Below are 21,666 nucleotides of genomic sequence, written 5' to 3'. Positions count from 1 at the left end.
CACAGACGGTTACGTCTTACTTGTGACAAAAACACACAAAAAGTGACAGAAGAATTGTTTTTTTTGTTTGTTTTTTTAATGTTTTGCTTTTCATATTTTTTGCTCAATTGTCTCTTGCACAGGGTCTATCATGCTCGTGTCACGCCACAAATGATCTTACAGGCGTATAACCAGATCTTCAACCACAAAAAAAAAAAATTACCTCGAGTTGCTCGTCCAGCAGCAGGCGCATCACCAGCTTACGTATGCGCTGCACCTCCACAGGCACACTGAGCAGCGTAAATAAGTTGTAGAAGACCATAATCTGCAGGTAGGTCAGCACCGAGTAGCGTGCATGCCATGACCTGCTGCCTGCCATCTACAACAACACACACAGGGACAAGACTTGATTACTACTTGCATGTAGCGCGTATATCTGATCATACTGCATGGTCACCTCTAAATGTCAAACAGAGCATGTTAGAATGTTCCAGCATGACGCACGAGGCTGTCTTCAGCTGCTGTATGATGCATAATTCAAACGCTTATCTAACGGAATACCTACACAGATTTTAGATGCGTTTGACTCCACACATGATGTCAGTGTGTGTGACATTGTATAAAAACACATGAATATGATCAGAAAAAATACTTTCTGAGAAATAGACTACCGTATTTTTCGGACTATAAGTCGCAGTTTTTTTTCCTTATACTCAGGAGCGACTTATGTGTGAAATTATTAACACATTAGCGTAAAATATCAAATAATATTATTTAGCTCATTCACGTAAGAGACTAGACGTATAAGATTTCATGGGATTTAGCGATTAGGAGTGACAGATTGTTTGGTAAACATATAGCATGTTCTATGTTATAGTTATTTGAATGACTCTTACCATAATATGTTACGTTATGTTATGGCACGTTCTCAGTTGGTTATTTATGCCTCATATAACGTACACTTATTCAGCCTGTTGTTCACTATTCTTTATTTATTTTAAATTGCCTTTCAAATGTCTATTCTTGGTGTTGGGTTTCATCAAATAAATTCCCCCCAAAAATGTGACTTATACTCCAGTGCGACTTATTTATGTTTTTTTCCTTCTTTATTATGCATTTTCGGCCGGTGCGACTTATACTCCGGAGCAACTTACAGTCCGAAAAATACGGTATACCAAATTTTACATTGCGAGAAACGGTTTGAATCGAGATTTGTGTTGAATTGATTCTGAATCGAATCATCACACCAGGAATCGTAATCGTACGGATTCGTTAAGTGCTCAAAGCGTCACACCCTGGTACAAAATGGCTTTCCTAAGTCTTAGAAGTGAAGTCTAAATGTCGTTAACTACCGTGTTATATTTTACCGTAATAATTTCACACATAAATCGCTCCTGAGTATAAGTCGCACCCCCGGCCAAACTATGAAAAAAACTGCGACTTATAGTCCGAAAAATACAGTAATAATTATTTAAAGCAGGTTACAGGTTAGGAAAGCCCCTTATGGTTGCATGGAGATATTTAAAAAAATTGATTCTTATAAAATAATTTAAAAAAATACATTGGACACACCTTTTCATTCAATGTGTTTTCTTTATTTTCATGACTATTTACATTGTAGATTGTCACTGAAGGCATCAAAACTATGAATGAACATGTGGAGTTATGAACCAAAAAAAAGTGAAATAACTGAAAACATGTTTTATATTCTATTTTCTTCAAAATAGCCACCCTTTGCTCTGATTACTGCTTTGCACACTTTTGGCATTCTCCCGATGAGCTTCAAGAGGGAGTCACCCGAAATGGTTTTCACTTCACAGGTGTCATAGTTTTAATGCCTTCAGTGACAATCTACAATGTAAATAGTCATGAAAATAAAGAAAACGCATTGAAATGAGAAGGTGTATACCCAATGTATTTTTTTAAAATTATTTTATAAGAATCCATCCATCCATTTTCTACCGCTTGTCCCTTTTTTTGGGGGTCGCGGGGGGTGCTGGAGCCTATCTCAGCTGCATTCCATTTTTAAAAATACGCTTTCAGGCCATCTCCGTGCAACCAGAAGGGGCTTTCCTAACCTGTAACCTGCTTTATATAATTATTATACCAAATAATATATTGCGAGAATCGGTTTGAATCGAAATTGGTGTTGAATTGATTCTGAAAAACTGTAGTGACTTTTCATAATTCACCCACGGAACTTTGATTATAAAAGGGTTCCGGTCAGACGGTTTTTCACGGTACACATTTCCGGCGTTGATGTTGCACTAGTGAGCCACGGATGAGAAGATGCTGCACCTTTATTGATTGAAGTACAGTAAAGTCTGAATGTCATTAAAACAGTTAGCTCCATCTTTTGACACTTCTTCCACTCCCGTCCTTGCACGCTACACCGCTACAACAAAGATGACGGGGAGAAGACGCTGCCGAAGGTGAGCTACGTAAATAAGACCGCCCACAAAACGGCGCATCCTGAAGCGACTGTCAGAAAGCGACTTGAAGATGATCTGTAAAACATCATCTATGCAACATTTTGACCAAATAACCACTATTACATGTTATGTAGACCACAAAGATAGTAGAGATGTCCGATAATATCGGACTGTCGATATTATCGGCTGATAAATGCTTTAAAATGTAATATCGGAAATTATTGGTATCGGTTTCAAAAAGCAAAATGTATGACTTTTTAAAACACCGCTGTACGGAGTGGTACACGGATGTAGGGAGAAGCACAGAGCAGTTGCGTCTCCCAGTCATACTTGCCAAACCTCCCGATTTTCTCGGGAGACCCCCGAATGTCAGTGCCCCTCCCGAATTTCTCCCGATTTCCACCCAGACAACAATATTGGGGGCGTGCCTTAAAGGCACTGCCTTTGTGTGCCGGCCCAATCACATAATATCTACGGCTTTTCACACACACACACAAGTGAATGTAATTGGTCAATAGCCATACAGGTCACACTGAGGGTGGCCGTATAAACAACTTTAATACTGTTACAAATATGCGCCACACTGTGAACCCACACCAAACAAGAATGACAAACACATTTCGGGAGAACATCCGCACCGTAACACAACAGCAACACAACAGAACAAATACCCAGAACCCCTTGCAGCACTAACTCTTCCGGGACGCTACAATATACACCCCCCGCTATCCCCACCCCCCAACCTCCTCATGCTCTCTCAGGGAGAGCATGTCCCAAAATCCAAACTGCTGTTTTGAGGCATGTTAAAAAAAATACTGCACTTTATGACTTCAATAATAAATATGGCAGTGCCATGTTGGCATTTTTTTCCATAACTTGAGTTGAAACCTTGTTACATTGTTTAATGCATCCAGCGGGGCATCACGACAAAATTAGGCATAATAATGTGTTAACTCCACGACTGTATATATCGGTATCAGTTGATATCGGAATCGGTAATTAAGAGTTGGACAATATTGGAATATTTGATATCGGCAAAAAAGCCATTATCGGACATCTCTACAAGTTAGTGTTTTACATTTAGAAAAAAAAATCATAATACGACCCCTTTAATGCGCCTTACAATCCGGTGTGCCCTATGGTCCGAAAAATACGGTGCTTAAGAGCACCTTGAAAATGAAGTTACTGTACTCCTCTGTGTAAATTATGAATGCCTCTTCAATTACAGCTGACAGGCTGCCTTTCAATCACGTCCGGATTGTTTTATTCCAAATATTGACTGTGGTGGTGTGTAAAGGCAAAATAATAGGAGTATATGTGCGAGTGTGACCTCTTCCAGAGCTGCCAAAACAAGAGCGATGTGCTGAGGATAGAGCAGGCCCTGGGACATCAGAGAGAGGCACGTGCGAGCGTCCTGCTTCATCTCATCATAACTCTCATCAATCTCCACCGGGGCAATCTGCAGGGAGAGAGTGGGGGAGAGAGAGGTGAAGAAAGAAAAGGTAGGACGACAGCAGCTTTGCAGCGTTTTGACTAAATGAAAAGAGAAATGGAGTTTAAGGGCCAAGTAAGATGGAGAGGCTAATAATGCTGCATCGGGACCCTGTGTGTGTGTATGTGTGTGTGTGTGTGTGTGTGTGTGTGTGTGGTTACTTTGAAGAGCAGAGGCAGGAGTTGAAGCTGCTGCTGAACCGGAGTGGTGAAAGTTCGCCCGGCGCTTGCCATCAACCATTTTAAGACTGAAAAAAAAAAAGAATAAGTGCACATAAATAGGGCAACGCAATGAAAAGTTATTGTGCTTGTGCCAATAAATAATAACGACAACGGTGACCTTACTGTGTGGGTCTTTGGCGGCAGCAGCACAGTATTTATCACCATTAGACTATTTATCATCATTTGCTATCAACAATTGAGATAATTAAGGGACTTTAACACACATTTTTTTGCTGGTCACAGATCCTCTATTATTTCATGCAAAACACTACTCAAAGAGCCTCTATGTCAGATGTCTTTAACTGGGGGTCTGTGACCCCTATTGGGTGCACTGTGCAACTGCAGGGTAGCCATAAAATTCTTGCTTAATTCGACTTTTTTTTTTTTTATATGTTTTATATCTTCCACAATTTTTCCACAAATGTCTTTAAATGCACACTGTAGTGAACATAAAACGGAGAAGACACCTTTTAGTCAGTAATGCATCCCCTCATCTTGTATAGTCCCACTCCTTAAAGGGGAACAACACTTTTTATTTGGAAATGTGCTTATAGTTCACAATCATTATTTGTGGGGAATCAACTTTTTTTACACTGCAAAAAGTCAGTGTTCAAAAACAAGAAAAAAAATTACAAAAATTAGGGGTATTTTATTTGAACTAAGCAAAATTATCTGCCAATAGAACAAGAACATTCGGCTGGTCAAACAAGCAAAATTAGCTAACCTCAATGAACCCAAAAATACCTTAAAATAAGTTTATTCTCACTAATAACAAGTGCACTTTTCTTGGTAGAAAAAAAAATGAGACCTTTTTGCTCAATATGTTGAAAAATATTCTTAAATTAAGTAAATGCTAGTGCCATTAAAAATCACCAAAAATTATTCCCGGGCGCAGCACCGCTGCTGCCCACTGCTCCCCTCACCTCCCAGGGGGTGATCAAGGGGATGGGTCAAATGCAGAGGACAAATTTCACCACACCTAGTGTGTGTGTGACAATCATTGGGACTTTAACTTTAACTTTAATTATCTTGACATAATGATATGCGCTCGGCATTACATTTCTTGAAACCAGCAAACTTATACTAAAAACTAATTTATTGTTCTTAATGGAAAGGCAACAAGGCAACCGCTTGTTACTCTCGGGTCTCCTAGCCGCTCAGGCAAATCATATTGTCTATAGATGCATTTTTCCATCGATAACATGACATGATCGCGCCATGGTCGTGCTCTTTCAGTCAATTCAGGCCAAATTTTTTTTTATTGTAATTTTGAAGAATTTATCTGAATGTGCATGAACTATTTCTGTTAATTTTTTTTTGAAATGTCACATGTTAAATGTTTAAATATTAACTGTCAGTTTACTGTACTGTGCCAACTGTACTACTATATGAGTACGTATGTTCTATTGTTTCATTGCAAATAAAACAGCAAAGTCCATTTGGCTGTCATCTGTTTTAATTATGAGACACAATTGTGTCAAAATCATGATTTTTTTTTTCATGCTTGAAATAAAAAATGATACTTTAAACAAGTAGTTTTATACTTGTGAGTGTTGATGACACAGCTTTGCAACAGTTGATATTCTAGTTTCAAGCATGTTTTACTCAATATAGGTCATAAAATCTCAGCAACAAGCTGTAATATCTTACTGAGATCATTTAGGACCAAAACACTTAAAACAAGTAAAACACTCTAACATAAAATCTGCTTAGTGAGAAGAATTATCTTATCTGACAGAAAATAAGCAATTATCACCCTTATTTGAGATATTTAATCTTACTTAGATTTCAGTTTTTGCAGTGTATATAATGCAGTAACAGATACGTTCATAACAATCTGTAATATACACAATATTTACCCTACTTTGGTAATTTGAATTAGTGCCGGAACTAATTCCTCGTTTCCATAGCGGCGCACCTCTGACTTCTGGCAAGAAATGAGTGTTCCTATTTCTAGAAACAAAGTGTCTTCTAATTATGGCCGATTTGGACGACTAATTTTGGACAAGTGAGGATTCACAACCTTATCTTTTTGAATCTGAATATACGGAGGATGAACTACTGCTTCTAGAAGCCAGCACGAAGGAAGGGTGAGACGTTGGCGCAGACGGAAGCCGATAGAGTGAAGTGAAAGTCACTTTGGCGCTATAAATGCGGAATTTGAAGCCACGCAATTTCGACATAAATGAAGTGCTTACCCAAATAACCCGGGAAAAAAAACAATAAATGTTCATCGAGTGAGTCACACATTATATTGAGACATGGCGAGCTGTGTATAAACAAAACATGAAATGCGGGCTAGTACTTTACAGATACTGTAATATTTGGTCATGTTTTTCAGTCAGTACAGATTGGTGTTCTATCGCATTGTGTTGTGCATTACAAACTCAAATACGTTTCATGTTGATGCGGTTGCTGGCTTATCTCTTGCCGTAGTTAGCTTTTACAGCTAAAACTATACCACGCTGAAAAAGAGTTCCTCTGTGTTCACTCTTACAATAACAATGTTGCTACAGTTTGGTTATTATACAGGTAACGAAACATTAAGTTTTAGTGACAGTTTTTGAATACATTTTTAAAGTGATTTAGACGTAAAATTGATTGCTCCTATTAGCTGCATTGTTAGCCGCCAAGAACGAGACGATTTTTACAAGTTAGAATTAGAGATGTCCGATAATGGCTTTTTTGCGAATATCCGATATTCCGATAATGTCCAACTCTTAATTACCGATTCCGATATCAACTGATACCGATATATACAGTCGTGGAATTAACACATTATTATGCCTAATTTTGTTGTGATGCCCCGCTGGATGCATTAAACAATGTAACAAAGTTTTCCAAAATAAATCAACTCAAGTTATGGAAAAAAAATGCCAACATGGCACTGCCATATTTATTATTGAAGTCACAAAGTGCATTAATTTTTTTAACATGCCTCAAAACAGCAGCTTGGAATTTGGGACATGCTCTCCCTGAGAGAGCATGAGGAGGTTGAGGTGGGCGGGGTTGGGGGGGCGGGTAAGGGGTAGCGGGGAGTGTATATTGTAGCGTCCCGGAAGAGTTAGGGCTGCAAGGGGTTCTGGGTATTTGTTCTGTTGTGTTTAAGTTGTGTTACGGTGCGGATGTTCTCCCGAAACGTGTTTGTCATTCTCGTTTGGTGTGGGTTCACAGTGTGGCGCATCTTTGTAACAGTGTTAAAGTTGTTTATACAGTGTGACCTGTATGGATATTGACCAAGTATGCTTGCATTCACTTGTGTGTGTGAAAAGCCGTAGATATTATGTGATTGGGCCGGCACGCAAAAGAAGTGCCTTTAAGGTTCATTGGCGCGCTGTACCTCTCCCTACGTCCGTGTACATAGCTGCGTTTTAAAAAGTCATACATTTTACTTTTTGAAACCGATACCGATAATTTCGAAACCGATACCGATAATACATTTTAAAGCATTTATCTGCCGATATTATCGGACATCCCTAGTTAGAATGCAAAACAAAAAAAACTAACTTTCTTGTCTCTCATAATGATTGTGAACGATAGGCAAATTTCCCCCAAAAAGTGCAGTTCCTCTTTAATGCTTTCTGTCACACGCAGGGTTCTCACAGGAATGAGGCAAAAACCCTACATACTCATTTTGGGGGTCCTTAAAACTGAAACATGTTCAAGACTCCTTACTATATGTGACAGTTCACTGCTGAGGTTTTTGTACAGTGGAACCTTGGTTTAAGGAATGAATAAAAATATGCTTTGATAAAGGAATGATTCATTCACCCATTGTGTGCCTGCAGCTCATCCATTCTGGACGGGCTGATCGCTCTCTACTTTGTGCTTTTGAAGTGGTTTCAGCGGGGTTTTTTTACAGCATTTACCTAGTTTTGCCAGCTCAATGCGAGTCCAAAGAAAGCAATGAACAATCGATTTGAAACATTCAAGTATCCAGAGTTGTCGACAATGCCTTCTCCTCTCCGCCTTCCATCCGCTGCATGAAAAGAAGATTAACCGACAAGGTAAAGTGGATTTAATTGTTTTATTGCCAATGATTGTGGCGACCTGGCTATTAAAGTTAAGGAGCTGCGTGATTTCAACCTGACTGCACCACACGGCTAGTGACAGTGTGTGCGCGTGTCGGCAGAGCAACTACAAATGAGGCAATTATTTTTATTTTTTTACTTCGTTATTAAATAAATACTAGATCACACCCCTTTGCTATGTTTGTTTGATATACACTACTGTATAGCACTTTATATTGTGTTCAAAGTAGGGGTGTAACGGTACGTGTATTTGAATTTAACCCATACTTGCCAACCTTGAGACCTCCGATTTCGGGAGGTGGGGCGTGGTCGGGGGGTGTGGTTGGGGGCGTGGTTAAGAGGGGAGGAGTATATTTACAGCTAGAATTCACCAAGTCAAGTATTTCATATATACATATATAATACTTGACTTTCAGTTAATTCTAGCTATATATATATATATATATATATATATATATATATATATATATATATATATATATATATATATATAAGAGAAATACTTGAATTTCAGTGTTCATTTATTTACACACACATAACACTCATCTACTCATTGTTGAGTTAAGGGTTGAATTGTCCATCCTTGTTCTATTCTCTGTCACTATTTTTCTAACCATGCTGAACACCCTCTCTGATGGTGCATTCTGCTTCGTCTCCTTGTTGTGTGCGCAGTTGTGCACTGCACTCTCTAAAAGCCCTGGATGTTATTGTCACATATGCATGTACAGTAGATGGCAGTATTGTCCTGTTTAAGAGTGTCACAACATTGCTGTTTACGGTAGACAAAAACGTGACTGCTGTTGTTGTGTGTTGTTACCGCGCTGGGAGGATGTTAATGAAACTGCCTAACAATAAACCCACATAAGAAACCAAGAACTCGCCCTCGATCATTCTACAGTTATAACGTGATTAGGCAGGCACGCTGTTTATATTGCGGGAAAGCGGACATGAAAACAGGCTGTCAACAGTCACTCAGGTCCGCATGGAGCTGGAGGGGGCGCGGCCTCCAGCTCCGCCTGAATTTTGGGAGATTTTCGGTAGAAAATTTGTCCCGGGAGGGTTGGCAAGTATGATTTAACCGTTTAGGTACGGGGGTTTCGGTTCGGTTCGAAGGTGTACCGAACGAGTTTCCACACGGACATATTAAGTAGTGTAGCGCACGTTGTGTAAACAATGCACATCGAGGCACAACACATGCTAGCAGCGACCGGGCTACAACAACATATAAAAGCCAGAGCTGGAAGACCCTCTTGCCTCGTTAAGATCTCCCGTTTGGGAACACTTTGGCTGCGCGGTGCAGAGGACGGAGGTTTTCCGACATTGTTCAGCAGCGGTAGGGTATGCTTCTGGCAACACGTCAAACATGCTAACCCATTTGAAGCGGCACCACCCCCAAGTGAACATCGCTTCAACAAAGATAAAGACGAGCAAACAGCTCCCACCTCTTACTGCCAAGTTAGCCAGGCTGGCGGGGGGGAAGAGAAGCTAATCTGAGGCTGAGTTGACTTGAAACTGTTTAATGTTGCACTTTTTATATGTGGAAGAAAAGTTTTGCATTTTATTTAATCTGAGCAACAACTTGAGGCAGTTTAATGCTGATTAACGTGGACCCCGACTTAAACAAGTTGAAAAACTTATTGGGGTGTTACCATTTAGTGGTCAATTGTACGGAATATGTACTTTACTGTGCAATCTACTAATAAAAGTCTCAATCAATCAATCAAAAAAGCACTTTATATGTAGAAAGGTTTTGTTAAGAAACCATTCCGAGCCTTATCTTATTTAGTTTTTATTTTATATATGTTGACCACATTAACCCTGGCAATGGACCCTGTGTGTATATAAGTATGTTATGCCATTGTTTACAAATTTGCTAAATAAATAACCAAAAAATGTATATTTTGTTGTTTTATTACTGTACCGAAAATTAACCGAACCGTGACCTCTAAACCGAGGTACGTACCGAACCGAAATTTTTGTGTACCGTTACACCCCTCGTTCAAAGTGTACAAACTTCTACTAAAATATGGACTTTTGTTGAGAACGGAACCCATGGTTCATATTTACTAGGGGTGTGAATCTTTGGGCACCTAACGATTCGATCCAATTCCGATTCCTGGGGTGACGATTTGATTTAGAATCGATTCTCCTTTTAACACGATTATCGATTCAAACCGATTTTTTAAATAAATTATTTGGTATAATAATTACATAAAGGTTAGGAGAGCTCCTTCTGGTTGCATGGAGATGAACGTCCATCCATCCATCCATTTTCTACTGCTTGTCCCTTTTGGGGTCGCGGAGGATGTTGGAGCCTATCTCAGCTGCATTCGGGCGGAAGGCGGTGTACACCCTGGACAAGTCGCCACCTCATCACAGGGCCAACACAGATAGACAGACAACATTCACACTCACATTCACACACTAGGGCCAATTTAGTGTTGCCAATCAACCTATCCCCAGGTGCATGTCTTTGGAGGTGGGAGGAAACCGGAGTACCCGGAGGGAACCCACGCAGTCACGGGGAGAACATGCAAACTCCACACAGAAAGATCCCGAGCCCGGGATTGAACTCTGGACTACTCAAGACCTTCGTATTGTGAGACACATGCAATAACCCCTGTACCACCGTGCTGCCCGGAGATGAACGTATTTTTAAAAATGTATTCTTATAGCAATTTTTTATGTATTTATTCATTTACTTTTTATTTTTTGAAAATTATGAATCGATTTAGAATCAGAATGCATAAAAATTGCGTTTCGGTTGTGAATCGATTTTTTTGTGCACCTCTAATATTTACATTGCTTACGGAGACATTTGCTTCGCTATAAGAACTTTTCTAATCACATAACCTGCTCAAGAGCTAATTAAGTTTATAAATCAAGATTCCTCTTTACTGTATGTGCTGGAAAAAAACAACAACTCATCGCTTTGAACAGAACCTATGCACCGGATTTTGCCTGTGGACCCCCATTTGAATATCACTAGTGTATGTGCTCAAAATTATGTATTTTTATTTACTACTACTATTGTCTTTTTATCATTTGTATCCAATAGTCTGTATTAAATCAGGTGTAAAAAGAGTGCTGTACAGTCATAGATAGTCAAATCTAGATGATTATGGCCAATAAGGAGGCCAACAAAGCAATGTGGTCTATTTTTAAAGTTAGGACGATTAGTAAATTCCTGCAGACTGCAGAACTTTAAAGCTAAAACTGCGACTCCTTTCAGGAAGGTTCACACCTGACTACCTTTTTTAAGCAAAGGAAGATCAATATTGTCTACGTTACACAGTTTGTAAGCACAGCATCGGCATTCTGACCCGTTTTGAGCAGCTTGACAGCCTGGGTGTGCTCGTCCTCCGTCTCCGGGGTGTTCTCCTCGTGCACGTGGTTGCGGATCTCCGCCTCTGACGTGAGGGGCTTGAGCCGCTCTAGGACCCGAGTGACGAAGTCTGCCACGTGGGGGGAGGTGGTGGGCTGCGTGTGGGGCAGGGCCACGTCCATCATGAAGATATAGGTCAGCACACTGGAGGGAGGGACAGAAGAATAATAGAAAGAGTCAAATAATACATAAATCAGTCAATCAATCAAGAAGTTGAGATTCAAATAAACAAGCAACATTTTCTTCCAAAGTCTCACACTTCTCTGCCAAAAATGACAAAATAGTCATTATAATTAAACCATTTCAATTTTTGCTACAGGTTACAAAACCGCCTTTTGGTTGCTGACGTATACGCGCAGAAATAAGCATGTGTATGACCTCGAAAACGCTATTTAAAATTTTTATTAAAAATATCTTTAAAAATTCTAAAACGATTTAAAATCTAAATAAATACGAATCACCATTCGGATGTGAATCGATTTTATTTTTAGTATGTGTTTATATATGTATGTATGTATGTATATATATATATATATATATATATACATATAGACAATTAATAAATATAATATTTACTGTATATATACATATACATACATACACACACACACTCATACATACATACTGTATATACACTACATATATGTATGTATTCACCGTATATATATACCGTGTGTATATATATATATATATATATATATATGCATACACATATTTATGTATTTATATATGAATATATCTATATATATACACATCTACAGTACATACACATACTGTATATATATATATATATATATATACATACATATATATTGTATATATATGTGTATGTATATATATATATATATATGTAGATATATTTATATATAAATACATAAATATGTGTGTATGTATATATATACATATTTATACACATATATACAGTATATATACATATACAGTGTATATATACAAACAGTATATATGTATACAGTATATATACTGTATATATATATATATATATATATACACATACATACATATATGCATACATATATGTGTACATATGTACACATATATATATATATATATATAGAGAGAGAGAGAGCGAGAGAGAGAGAGAGAGAGAGAGAGCGAAAGAGAGAGAAAGAGAAAATGCAAATAAATACTTAATCAATAATTAGTATTATACTCATTTTTATTTTTTAAATACAATAATATAGTCTTCTACAAATAATATTTTAATCCAATATAAACTATAAATATTGTTTATTATAAACAATTATTTAATAATAAAATAGTGCTCCTGCACCATCAATAAAACAGTTGTCCCTTGTTTGATGGCTTAATTGGTTGATAAATACATTTATGCGAAGTAGGAATTATAATTTTTAATATATCTAATATTGTCACAGTTCGACCATAAAAAAACGGTCTATGACCTTCTCGATAAGTTTTATGTTATTATAGTCACCTTTACACTTGTTTCATCAAATATAGTAGACACAATAATAGTAAATAAGACCTACACTGTACAGCGAAACAGATTCTCACACACAAAAAATACTGACAATGATTTTTAAATAAATATATTTTGAAAAAAGACTATATTTAACCAAAAGAAGACTATTAAAATTATGTTGATAAAAACTGATAATGATAATAACACTGAATGTATTGTGTAATAATGCTAATGAATTGATAATTACTAATATTATTTAATGTTTTTATTAACTTGTGCAGTAAAGTAGAAGACCTCTATTTATCCTACCTGCCGATGCGCTCCCGCACATTCTTGTACACCTGCGTGAGTTTAGGTTCCAGGTAAGCTAGCAGCCTGTGCAGCAGTTCTGACACCCGCCATTGCTGCTGGGCCAGCCCCCCTTGAAGCACGTACAGCAGACTGACAAGCCGAACGACAGAAGACGGTGAGGTATTGAGGAGGTGGTTGTGTTGGTGCGACGTTCAGACACAACAGCTCAGGTTAGTGTGGCACAAACTCACCTGGCATCTCGGAAGGAGCTTCCCTCGCCGATGAGCGGGCTTTCCATCAGGAGCTCAAGGAGCCAGTGGAGCTTCCTGGGGTCGCGCCCCTCCTATCGGTACACCGTCCATTTGGGAACAATATTACTAGTTTTATTTTTAAATGAGCAACAAACTGCACCTTTTGTTTGTTTTTAACTCCACTTGTGTGAAGAGATTTTTTTAACAAGGGAGCGGGGGAATTGTGTGCAGGTGTGCACGTGGCCTTCCAGTGTCCAGGTTAGTGTTTGGGCAACACCCTATTATGGGACTTTGTACCGTATTTTCCGTACCATAGGGCGCACCGAATTATAAGGCGCACTGCCGATGAACGGTCTATTTTTGATCTTTTTCATATATAAGGCGCACCGGATTATAGGGTGCATTAAAGGAGTCATATTATTATTTATTTTTTCTAAATGTAAAACACTTCCTTGTGGTCTACATAACATGTGATGGTGGTTCTTTGGTCAAAATGTTGCATAGATGATGTTTTACAGATCATCTTCTAGTCGCTTTCTGACAGTCGCTTCAGGATGCGCCGTTTTGTGGGCGGTCTTATTTACGTGGCTCACCTTCGACAGCGTCTTCTCCCCGTCATCTTTGTTGTAGCGGTGTAGCGTGCAAGGACGGGAGTGGAAGAAGTGTCAAAAGATGGAGCTAACTGTTTTAATGACATTCAGATTTTACTTCAATCAATAACGGAGCATCATCTCCTCATCCGGAAACAAAAACGCCGGAAATGTGTACCGTGAAAAAACGTCCGACCGGAACTCTTTAATAACTAAAGTTCCTTGGGTGAATAATGTACACCGGTATGTTTTAGCGCTTTCATGGCGAGTTTACTGACAGATATAAGTAAGACTAGGGATGTCCGATTACATTGTAGTAGTGGTAGTCCGATATTATCGGCTGATAAATGCTTTAAAATGTAATTTCGGAAATGATCGATATCGGTTTCAAAATTATCGGTATCGGTTTCAAAAAGTAAAATTTATGACTTTTTAAAATGCCGCTGTGTACACGGATGTAGGGAGAAGTACAGAGCGCCAATAAACCTTAAAGGCACTGCCTTTGCGTGCCGGCCCAGTCACATAATATTTACGGCTTTTGACACACTCACTAGTGAATGCAAGCCATACTTGGTCAACAGCCATACAGGTCACACTGAGGGTGGCCGTATAAACAACTTTAACACTGTTACAAATATGCGCCACACTGTGAACCCACACCAAACAAGAATGACAAACACATTTCGGGAGAACATCCGCACCGTAACACAACATAAACACAGAACAAATACCCAGAACCCCTTGCAGCACTAACTCTTCCGGGACGCTACAATATACACCCCCCGCTACCCCCTACGCCCTACGCTCCCCCCACCAACCCGCCCACCTCAACCTCCTAATGCTCTCTCAGGGAGAGCATGTCCCAAAATTGCTGTTTTGAGGCATGTTAAAAAAAAGAATACACTTTGTGACTTCAATAATAAATATGGCAGTGCCATGTTGGCACTTTTTTCCATAACTTGAGTTGAAGTTGTTCTCTTATTTTGGAAAACCTTGTTATGTTGTTTAATGCATTCAGCGGGACATCACAACAAAATTAGGCATAATAATGTGTACAACTTTATATATCGGTATCGGTTGATATCGGTATCGGTAATTAAGAGTTGGACAATATCGGAATATCGGATATCGGCAAAAAAGACATTATCGGACATCTCTACTAACTTTACACTACTTTATATTAGAAATGGCAACAGCGGAGGATGAATGTCCCGTAACAAGTTGATAGAGAAAAAGAAGAAGCTTTTCGACTACGGCGTCGGCACGGACTACAATTTTTCAAGATTTATGCAGATCCCAAATACAGATCAGCAGGTACCAGAAAGGTAGGAAAAGTTGCTTTTGCATTATATTGCGAAACAAAACGGCAGATAATATGTCTTACCGTAATACCGGTACTCGTATGTTGAAGCACATTAAGCGGTGCGACTTCATAGCTTACCAAAGTCGTAATAAAACATTTTGCTGTTGTTGTTTTTGTCTCTCTGTCTAATCCCCCTCTTGTCCCCACAATGTCCCCCTCTATCTTCCTTTTTTTCTCTTTCTATCCCCTCCTGCTCCGGCCCGGCTGCCACAAATGATAATATAAATACATTTAATAAAGTCAAATACAAATAAGGCAACAAGAGAAGTATCCTGCACTATCTTTTTTGTAAAGTAAATCTGAACAGCCGATATGGGCGTCTACATCAACTATATGATTTGTCTGAGAACCTGGACAGGACAAAAACAAATAATGATAAAAAATAAAAAAATAAAAAATAAATAAATGAATAAATAAATAAATAAAACATTTTCATAGATTTTTGAACACAGTGTGTAATGTTCTATATTTTTTTTTTTTTTTTTTTTTGTCCTGCCAATCAAATCAAAGCGATAAAAAAAAAACTGCGACCAGCAACCACACGCCACCAGGACCACAAAGACCAGCCGGCGCCAGCCCGCCAGTCAGCCCGAACGCCAACACGCAAACAAGAGACACCAACACCCTCCCCCACCAAAAGACCCCCCACCCCAACCCAAACCCGCACAAACACACCACCGCCCAAACAACCGAGACACAGCATCCAGACCAGACACGGGGGCCGCGCCGCCACCACATCAAGTCACCAACAGAGACCCCACAGCGCAAGGTCGGGCCACACGGGCACGGACCCCACCCAACAGGAAGTGAGACCCGCGCGACGCCACACACAAATAAATAATAAGATTTAAAAAAAAAAAAATGTTTTTTAAATAAAATAAAATAAAAATTAGTAAATAATAAAAATAAAAATAATAAATACATTAAAAATAAAAAAAATAAAAATATATAATAATAATAATAATAAATGAATAAAAGCCTGGCAGGCCACCAGACCGCAGTCCCCGCCGGCCGACGAGGCAATGAGGGGTGCGCCGAACCCCAATCCCCCCATGCATGTATACAGGCCCCCAGAGTGTCTACTGTGTAGTTAAAATTAGGAGGTCAGCCGTTACAGCCGACCTCCAGTCCCTATTGATGTGTGTACTGTAGCGTGAGTGAGATATGTATGCTTGTGGGAACTAATAATGTTCTATATTTTCAATGAAACATATAAAATGTACGCTGCCTACCGCCCGAATGCAGCTGAGATAGGCTCCAGCACCCCCCGTGACCCTGAAAGGGACAAGCGGTAGAAAACGGATGGATGGATGGCATATAAAATGTTGGTGTTGTTTACTTGAGTCATATTGCCATCATAGTGCAGTCTACACGTATCTCTTATGTTTGACTGCCATATACTGGTCACACTTATTATTACACCATGTACCAAATAAAATTGCTTCGAGGTCGGTAAGCACAACCAGAATTATTCCGTACATTAGGTTATAAGGCGCACTGTTGAGTTTTGAGGGAAAAAAAGGATTTTAAGTGTGCCTTATAGTGAGGAAAATACGGTATTCAAAATAGTTGAAAAACACTATAATATGGGACCTAAAAGAACATGTGTACTTTATGTGAACAGACTCACGCATGCAGTGGCGATGCAGGTACCCCAATCAGTGAAGGTTTCCATGGTGATGTTGGTCAAGGCCATGCTGATCAGCGGGCACAAAAGATGCCATAATCTATCCACCTGCACACCAAACAGTAATGGAGACTTTATTAATATTGATTTTTCTGATCATCAGTGCCCGGCCTTTTTTTCGTGTGTTTCAAGTACCTTGCTGAAACTCCACAGTTTGCTGCCTCTGATGAGTCCGGCCGTGATTTCGCAGAGACAGCGCTGCGAGCTCTCGTGGGGGTCAGCGGCCAGCTGCTCCAAGTGAGGCCACAGGAGCGGCAGGAAGACGTCACCATAGTTACGAAAGAGGCCCTATGAATCGAGAAGGAGCGAGCGCGTCATGACAGGCTCGTGGCCGACGATGAAGAGCAAAGAGAGTCGTACCTTGAAGAGACAAAAGCGTCGTGGGTTGAAGCTGTCTTTTCCTTTGCGGTCCTCTAAAGAAAGAAACTCTATAAGCTGCTCAATGAACTCCGGGTCAGAGAAATATTCAGAGATGATCTTTTCGGCCTAAATGATGAAAACATATATTGAAACAGAGATGCGTTGCTTTTGGAATAGCTGTTTGTGTGCGTGTGTGTGTGTTTGTGATCATACTTCGCTCATCTCCTCATACGGCAGGTCATCTTTAAGCTTTTCCGAAGGTGCATAGATCATCATTTCTCTGCAAGGACACAAAGAAAGGGGGTGATTGTGATGTGAAATAAAACGTCACTTATTACGCACCAATAATTTGTATTCAAAATATTGAAGAAATATCTATGATACGATAAAATAAACCATTACAAAAATAATCTCCAAATTGTGAAATGGATAAAAGCTAATTTACCAGTTATTTGTTTGAAGCGCATTTTAAAATGTTTGTGGGTGTTGGGGGGGTGGGAGAATAAATATGAATGTTATATATGTATGTATACATATACATAAATACAGTTTATATAATGTATATATGTACTGTAGATGTGTATATATGTGTAGATATTTATATGTAAATACATAAGTGTGCATGTACATATATACATACAGGACTGTCTCAGAAAATTAGAATATTGTGATAAAGTTCTTTATTTTCTGTAATGCAATTAAAAAAACAAAAATGTCATACATTCTGGATTCATTACACATCAACTGAAATATTGCAAGCCTTGTATTATTTTAATATTGCTGATTATGGCATACAGCTTAAGAAAACTCAAAAATCCTATCTCAAAAAATTAGAATATTTCCTCAGACCAAGTAAAAAAAAAAGATTTATAACAGCAAAACAAAATCAAACATTTGAAAATGTCAATTAATGCACTCAGTACTTGGTTGGGAATCTTTTTGCACGGATTACTGCATCAATGCGGCGTGGCATGGAGGCAATCAGCCTGTGGCATTGCTGAGGTGTTATGGATGCCCAGGATGCTTCAATAGCGGCCTTTAGCTCATTTGCATTATTGGGTCTGGTGTCTTTCAGCTTCTTCTTCACAATACCCCACAAATTCTCTATAGGGTTCAGGTCAGGGGAGTTGGCAGGCCAATCGAGGACAGTAATGCCATGGTCAGTACACCAGTTACTGGTGGTTTTGGCACTGTGGGCAGGTGCCAGATCATGCTGGAAAATGAAATCATCATCTCCATAGAGCTTTTCAACAGATTGAAGCATGTACCGTATTTTTTGGAGTATAAGTCGCACCTGCCGAAAATGCATAATAAAGAAGGAAAAAAACATATATAAGTCGCACTGGAGCCCGGCCAAACTATGAAAAAAACTGCGACTTATAGTCCGAAAAATACGGTAATGATAAATAATTATTTAATAATTAAATAGTGCTAATGCAAATATTTATTTATACAATATTTAAACAAATATTTAAGAAATATCTATGATACAATAAAATAAACCATAAGAAAAATAAACTCCAAAATGTGAAACGGATGAAAGCTAATTTACTGGCTATTTGTTGAAGCACATTTCAAAATGTTGGGGGGTGGGAGAGTAAATATGAATGTTATATATGTACAGTCGCGATCAAAAGTTTACATACACTTGTAAAAAACATATATGTTCTACTGAAAATGTGACCAAATCTGCTGGGTCAAAAGTATACATACAGCAATGTTAATATTTGCTTACATGTCCCTTGGCAAGTTTCACTGCAATAAGGTGGTTTTGGTAGCCAAAAGGAGGATTACCTCCAAATTCTTCAGGACAACCTAAAATCATCAGCCCGGAGGTTGGGTCTTGGGCGCAGTTGGGTGTTCCAAGAGGACAATGACCCCAAACACACGTCAAAAGTGGTAAAGGAATGGCTAAATCAGGCTAGAATGAAGGTTTTAGAATGGCCTTCCCAAAGTCCTGACTTAAATGTGTGGACAATGCTGAAGAAACAAGTCCATGTCAGAAAACCAACACATTTAGCTAAACTGCACCAATTTTGTCAAGAAGAGTGGTCACAAATTCAAGCAGAAGCTTGTGGATGGCTACCAAAAGTGCCTTATTGCAGTGAAATTTGCCAAGGGACATGTAACCAAATATTAACATTGCTGTATGCATACTTTTGACCCAACAGATTTGCTCACATTTTCAGTAGACCCATAATAAATTCATAAAAGAACCAAACTTCATTAATGTTTTTGGTGACCAACAAGTATGTGCTCCAATCACTCTATCACAAAAAAATAAGACTTGTAGAAATGATTGGAAACTCAAGACAGCCATGACATTATGTTCTTTACAAGTGTATGTAAACTTTTGATCGCGACTGTATGTATACATATACATACATATATACAGTATATATGTACTGTAGATGTGTACTGGTATATATGTTTAGATATTCCATCCATCCATTTTCTACCGCTTGTCCCTTTTGGGGTCGCGGGGGGGGGGTGCTGGAGCCTATTTATATATAAATACATAACTGTGTATGTACATATATACATACATATACACATATATGCAGTAGATATATATATATATATAGAGCGAGAGAGAGAGAAAATGCAAATAAATACTTAATATTTAGTATTATACTACAACTTGCATGTCTTATTGTTTAAAATAAAAAATAATATATTCTACTACAAATATTTAATATTTTAATCCAATATCAACTATAAATATTGGTTAATGATAAATAATTATTTAATAATGAAATAATGCCCATTTTGGTTACCGCAGAAGTTAAAAAATATAAGATTTTGAAATTATTAAATTACAATATTTATTTAATTAATCTTTAATCAATTTATTTTATTTTATAAGAAAATGGCAGCAACACACTACTTGATTTTAAGCATGTATTTGTAGAAACAATATGCAATTCTGGTTCTACACATTTCCTATAAAATATCAGTTTTATTTCTTATCGTTATATTTTCACTCAAAATCACTAAAACCAAATTAATCACACTGTAGCATTTCGATTAATCCCATGTTGTTAGTCACTTGCATAATTTTGATTAATTTAAAAAGGACCCCAAAATTAGGACACAAATGTAATTTTATTGTTAGCATGTCATAAAGGAGCATTTAAAAAAAAATGTTTTACTTGAATGCACACCATTTATTTGTTTAAAACTTGCCAACAGTTTTATATAAAGTATTTTGGAGTGAAATTTGTCAGCGAGCACACCTGTCGGAGTACATGATTAACGCCACCGTTTTTTTGTGATTAATCGCGTGAGTTAACTCGTTATTTTTGACAACCCTCATTTAGAAGTTAAAAACTGACATTGTCAAAGGGAGGAGTTGACTGTGTATCCACTGCAAAGTACAGAGACATGGACAAGAGACGTCCTGTCTTCAGATAAGGAGAGAGAATGAATGAACGGCGGAAAAGAAAAAGAAAAAGCCATTCGTCAGCAGGATGTCTGCATATGTAGACAAGAAGTACGAGCCTCCACTCGTGTCCTATCTGGGCCAGACTGTAACTCATCCGGTGCAGGCTTATCTAGGCCAGGCAGGACACCTGCTCCGCCCGGTTACTTCTCCATGGGGTTTAGACGCCGCAGTTAAAAAGGCATAAAAAAAAGGTGCCCGCAAGACACATGGGCCTCAAATCAACGCACAGTTAACTTGGTGGCACATTAGCGGCCATTTCCCTCCTCACCTTGGCCACGAGTAGTAGCCCACGTGTGTTTTCTCCACGTGGAGCTGAGAGTCCCATTGCTCCTCGCTGAGGGGCAGGTTGTTGCTGTTGTACTGCAGCCAGCGATTGGCCTGGCGGTCCCCTGCCCACCAGCCCTCTGGATCGGCCACGCCGCCTGCAGACCAAATCAACACACATTATTACAGTATATACTAACTAGATGAAGCAATTCCTGAAGGATATTTTGAATGTTGTGAATGAGTGTTGGAATTTTTCAAATCGGTCGAGAAATGTTGAAGTAGTAACATTTTTAATTGAGACATAGTATTACAGAATTCCTGGAATTTCGGCACAACCGGGAATTTTTCCAGTTCAAAAAACAACTTTGTTTTTTGTCCCGTGGAAGGCGTGGTCAACAGAAAAAAGGGTGAAAAAACAGGAATTCTGGGAA

At 38.6% G+C, this 21,666-nt stretch overlaps 1 protein-coding gene across 1 annotated transcript in view; it reads right to left on the bottom strand.

Annotated features, from left to right (window-relative positions):
* LOC133577852 (proteasome activator complex subunit 4B-like) overlaps positions 1 to 21,666 on the bottom strand; it is a 114,630-nt gene that overhangs the window by 14,640 nt on the left and 78,324 nt on the right. The window contains exons 34-44 of the mRNA XM_061931927.1: positions 21,237 to 21,390; positions 17,737 to 17,803; positions 17,524 to 17,649; positions 17,299 to 17,451; positions 17,107 to 17,211; positions 13,524 to 13,615; positions 13,291 to 13,422; positions 11,479 to 11,684; positions 4,065 to 4,150; positions 3,742 to 3,870; positions 203 to 358 (exon numbers count right to left, since the gene is read on the bottom strand). Coding sequence (XP_061787911.1) covers positions 203 to 358; positions 3,742 to 3,870; positions 4,065 to 4,150; positions 11,479 to 11,684; positions 13,291 to 13,422; positions 13,524 to 13,615; positions 17,107 to 17,211; positions 17,299 to 17,451; positions 17,524 to 17,649; positions 17,737 to 17,803; positions 21,237 to 21,390 — 1,406 coding nt within the window. The remainder of the gene's footprint in view (positions 1 to 202; positions 359 to 3,741; positions 3,871 to 4,064; positions 4,151 to 11,478; positions 11,685 to 13,290; positions 13,423 to 13,523; positions 13,616 to 17,106; positions 17,212 to 17,298; positions 17,452 to 17,523; positions 17,650 to 17,736; positions 17,804 to 21,236; positions 21,391 to 21,666) is intronic.

This window comes from Nerophis lumbriciformis, linkage group LG39 (genome assembly GCF_033978685.3).
Source record: "Nerophis lumbriciformis linkage group LG39, RoL_Nlum_v2.1, whole genome shotgun sequence".
Classification (NCBI taxonomy): Eukaryota; Metazoa; Chordata; class Actinopteri; order Syngnathiformes; family Syngnathidae; genus Nerophis; species Nerophis lumbriciformis.
This window is presented reverse-complemented; position numbering and strand designations above follow the sequence as displayed.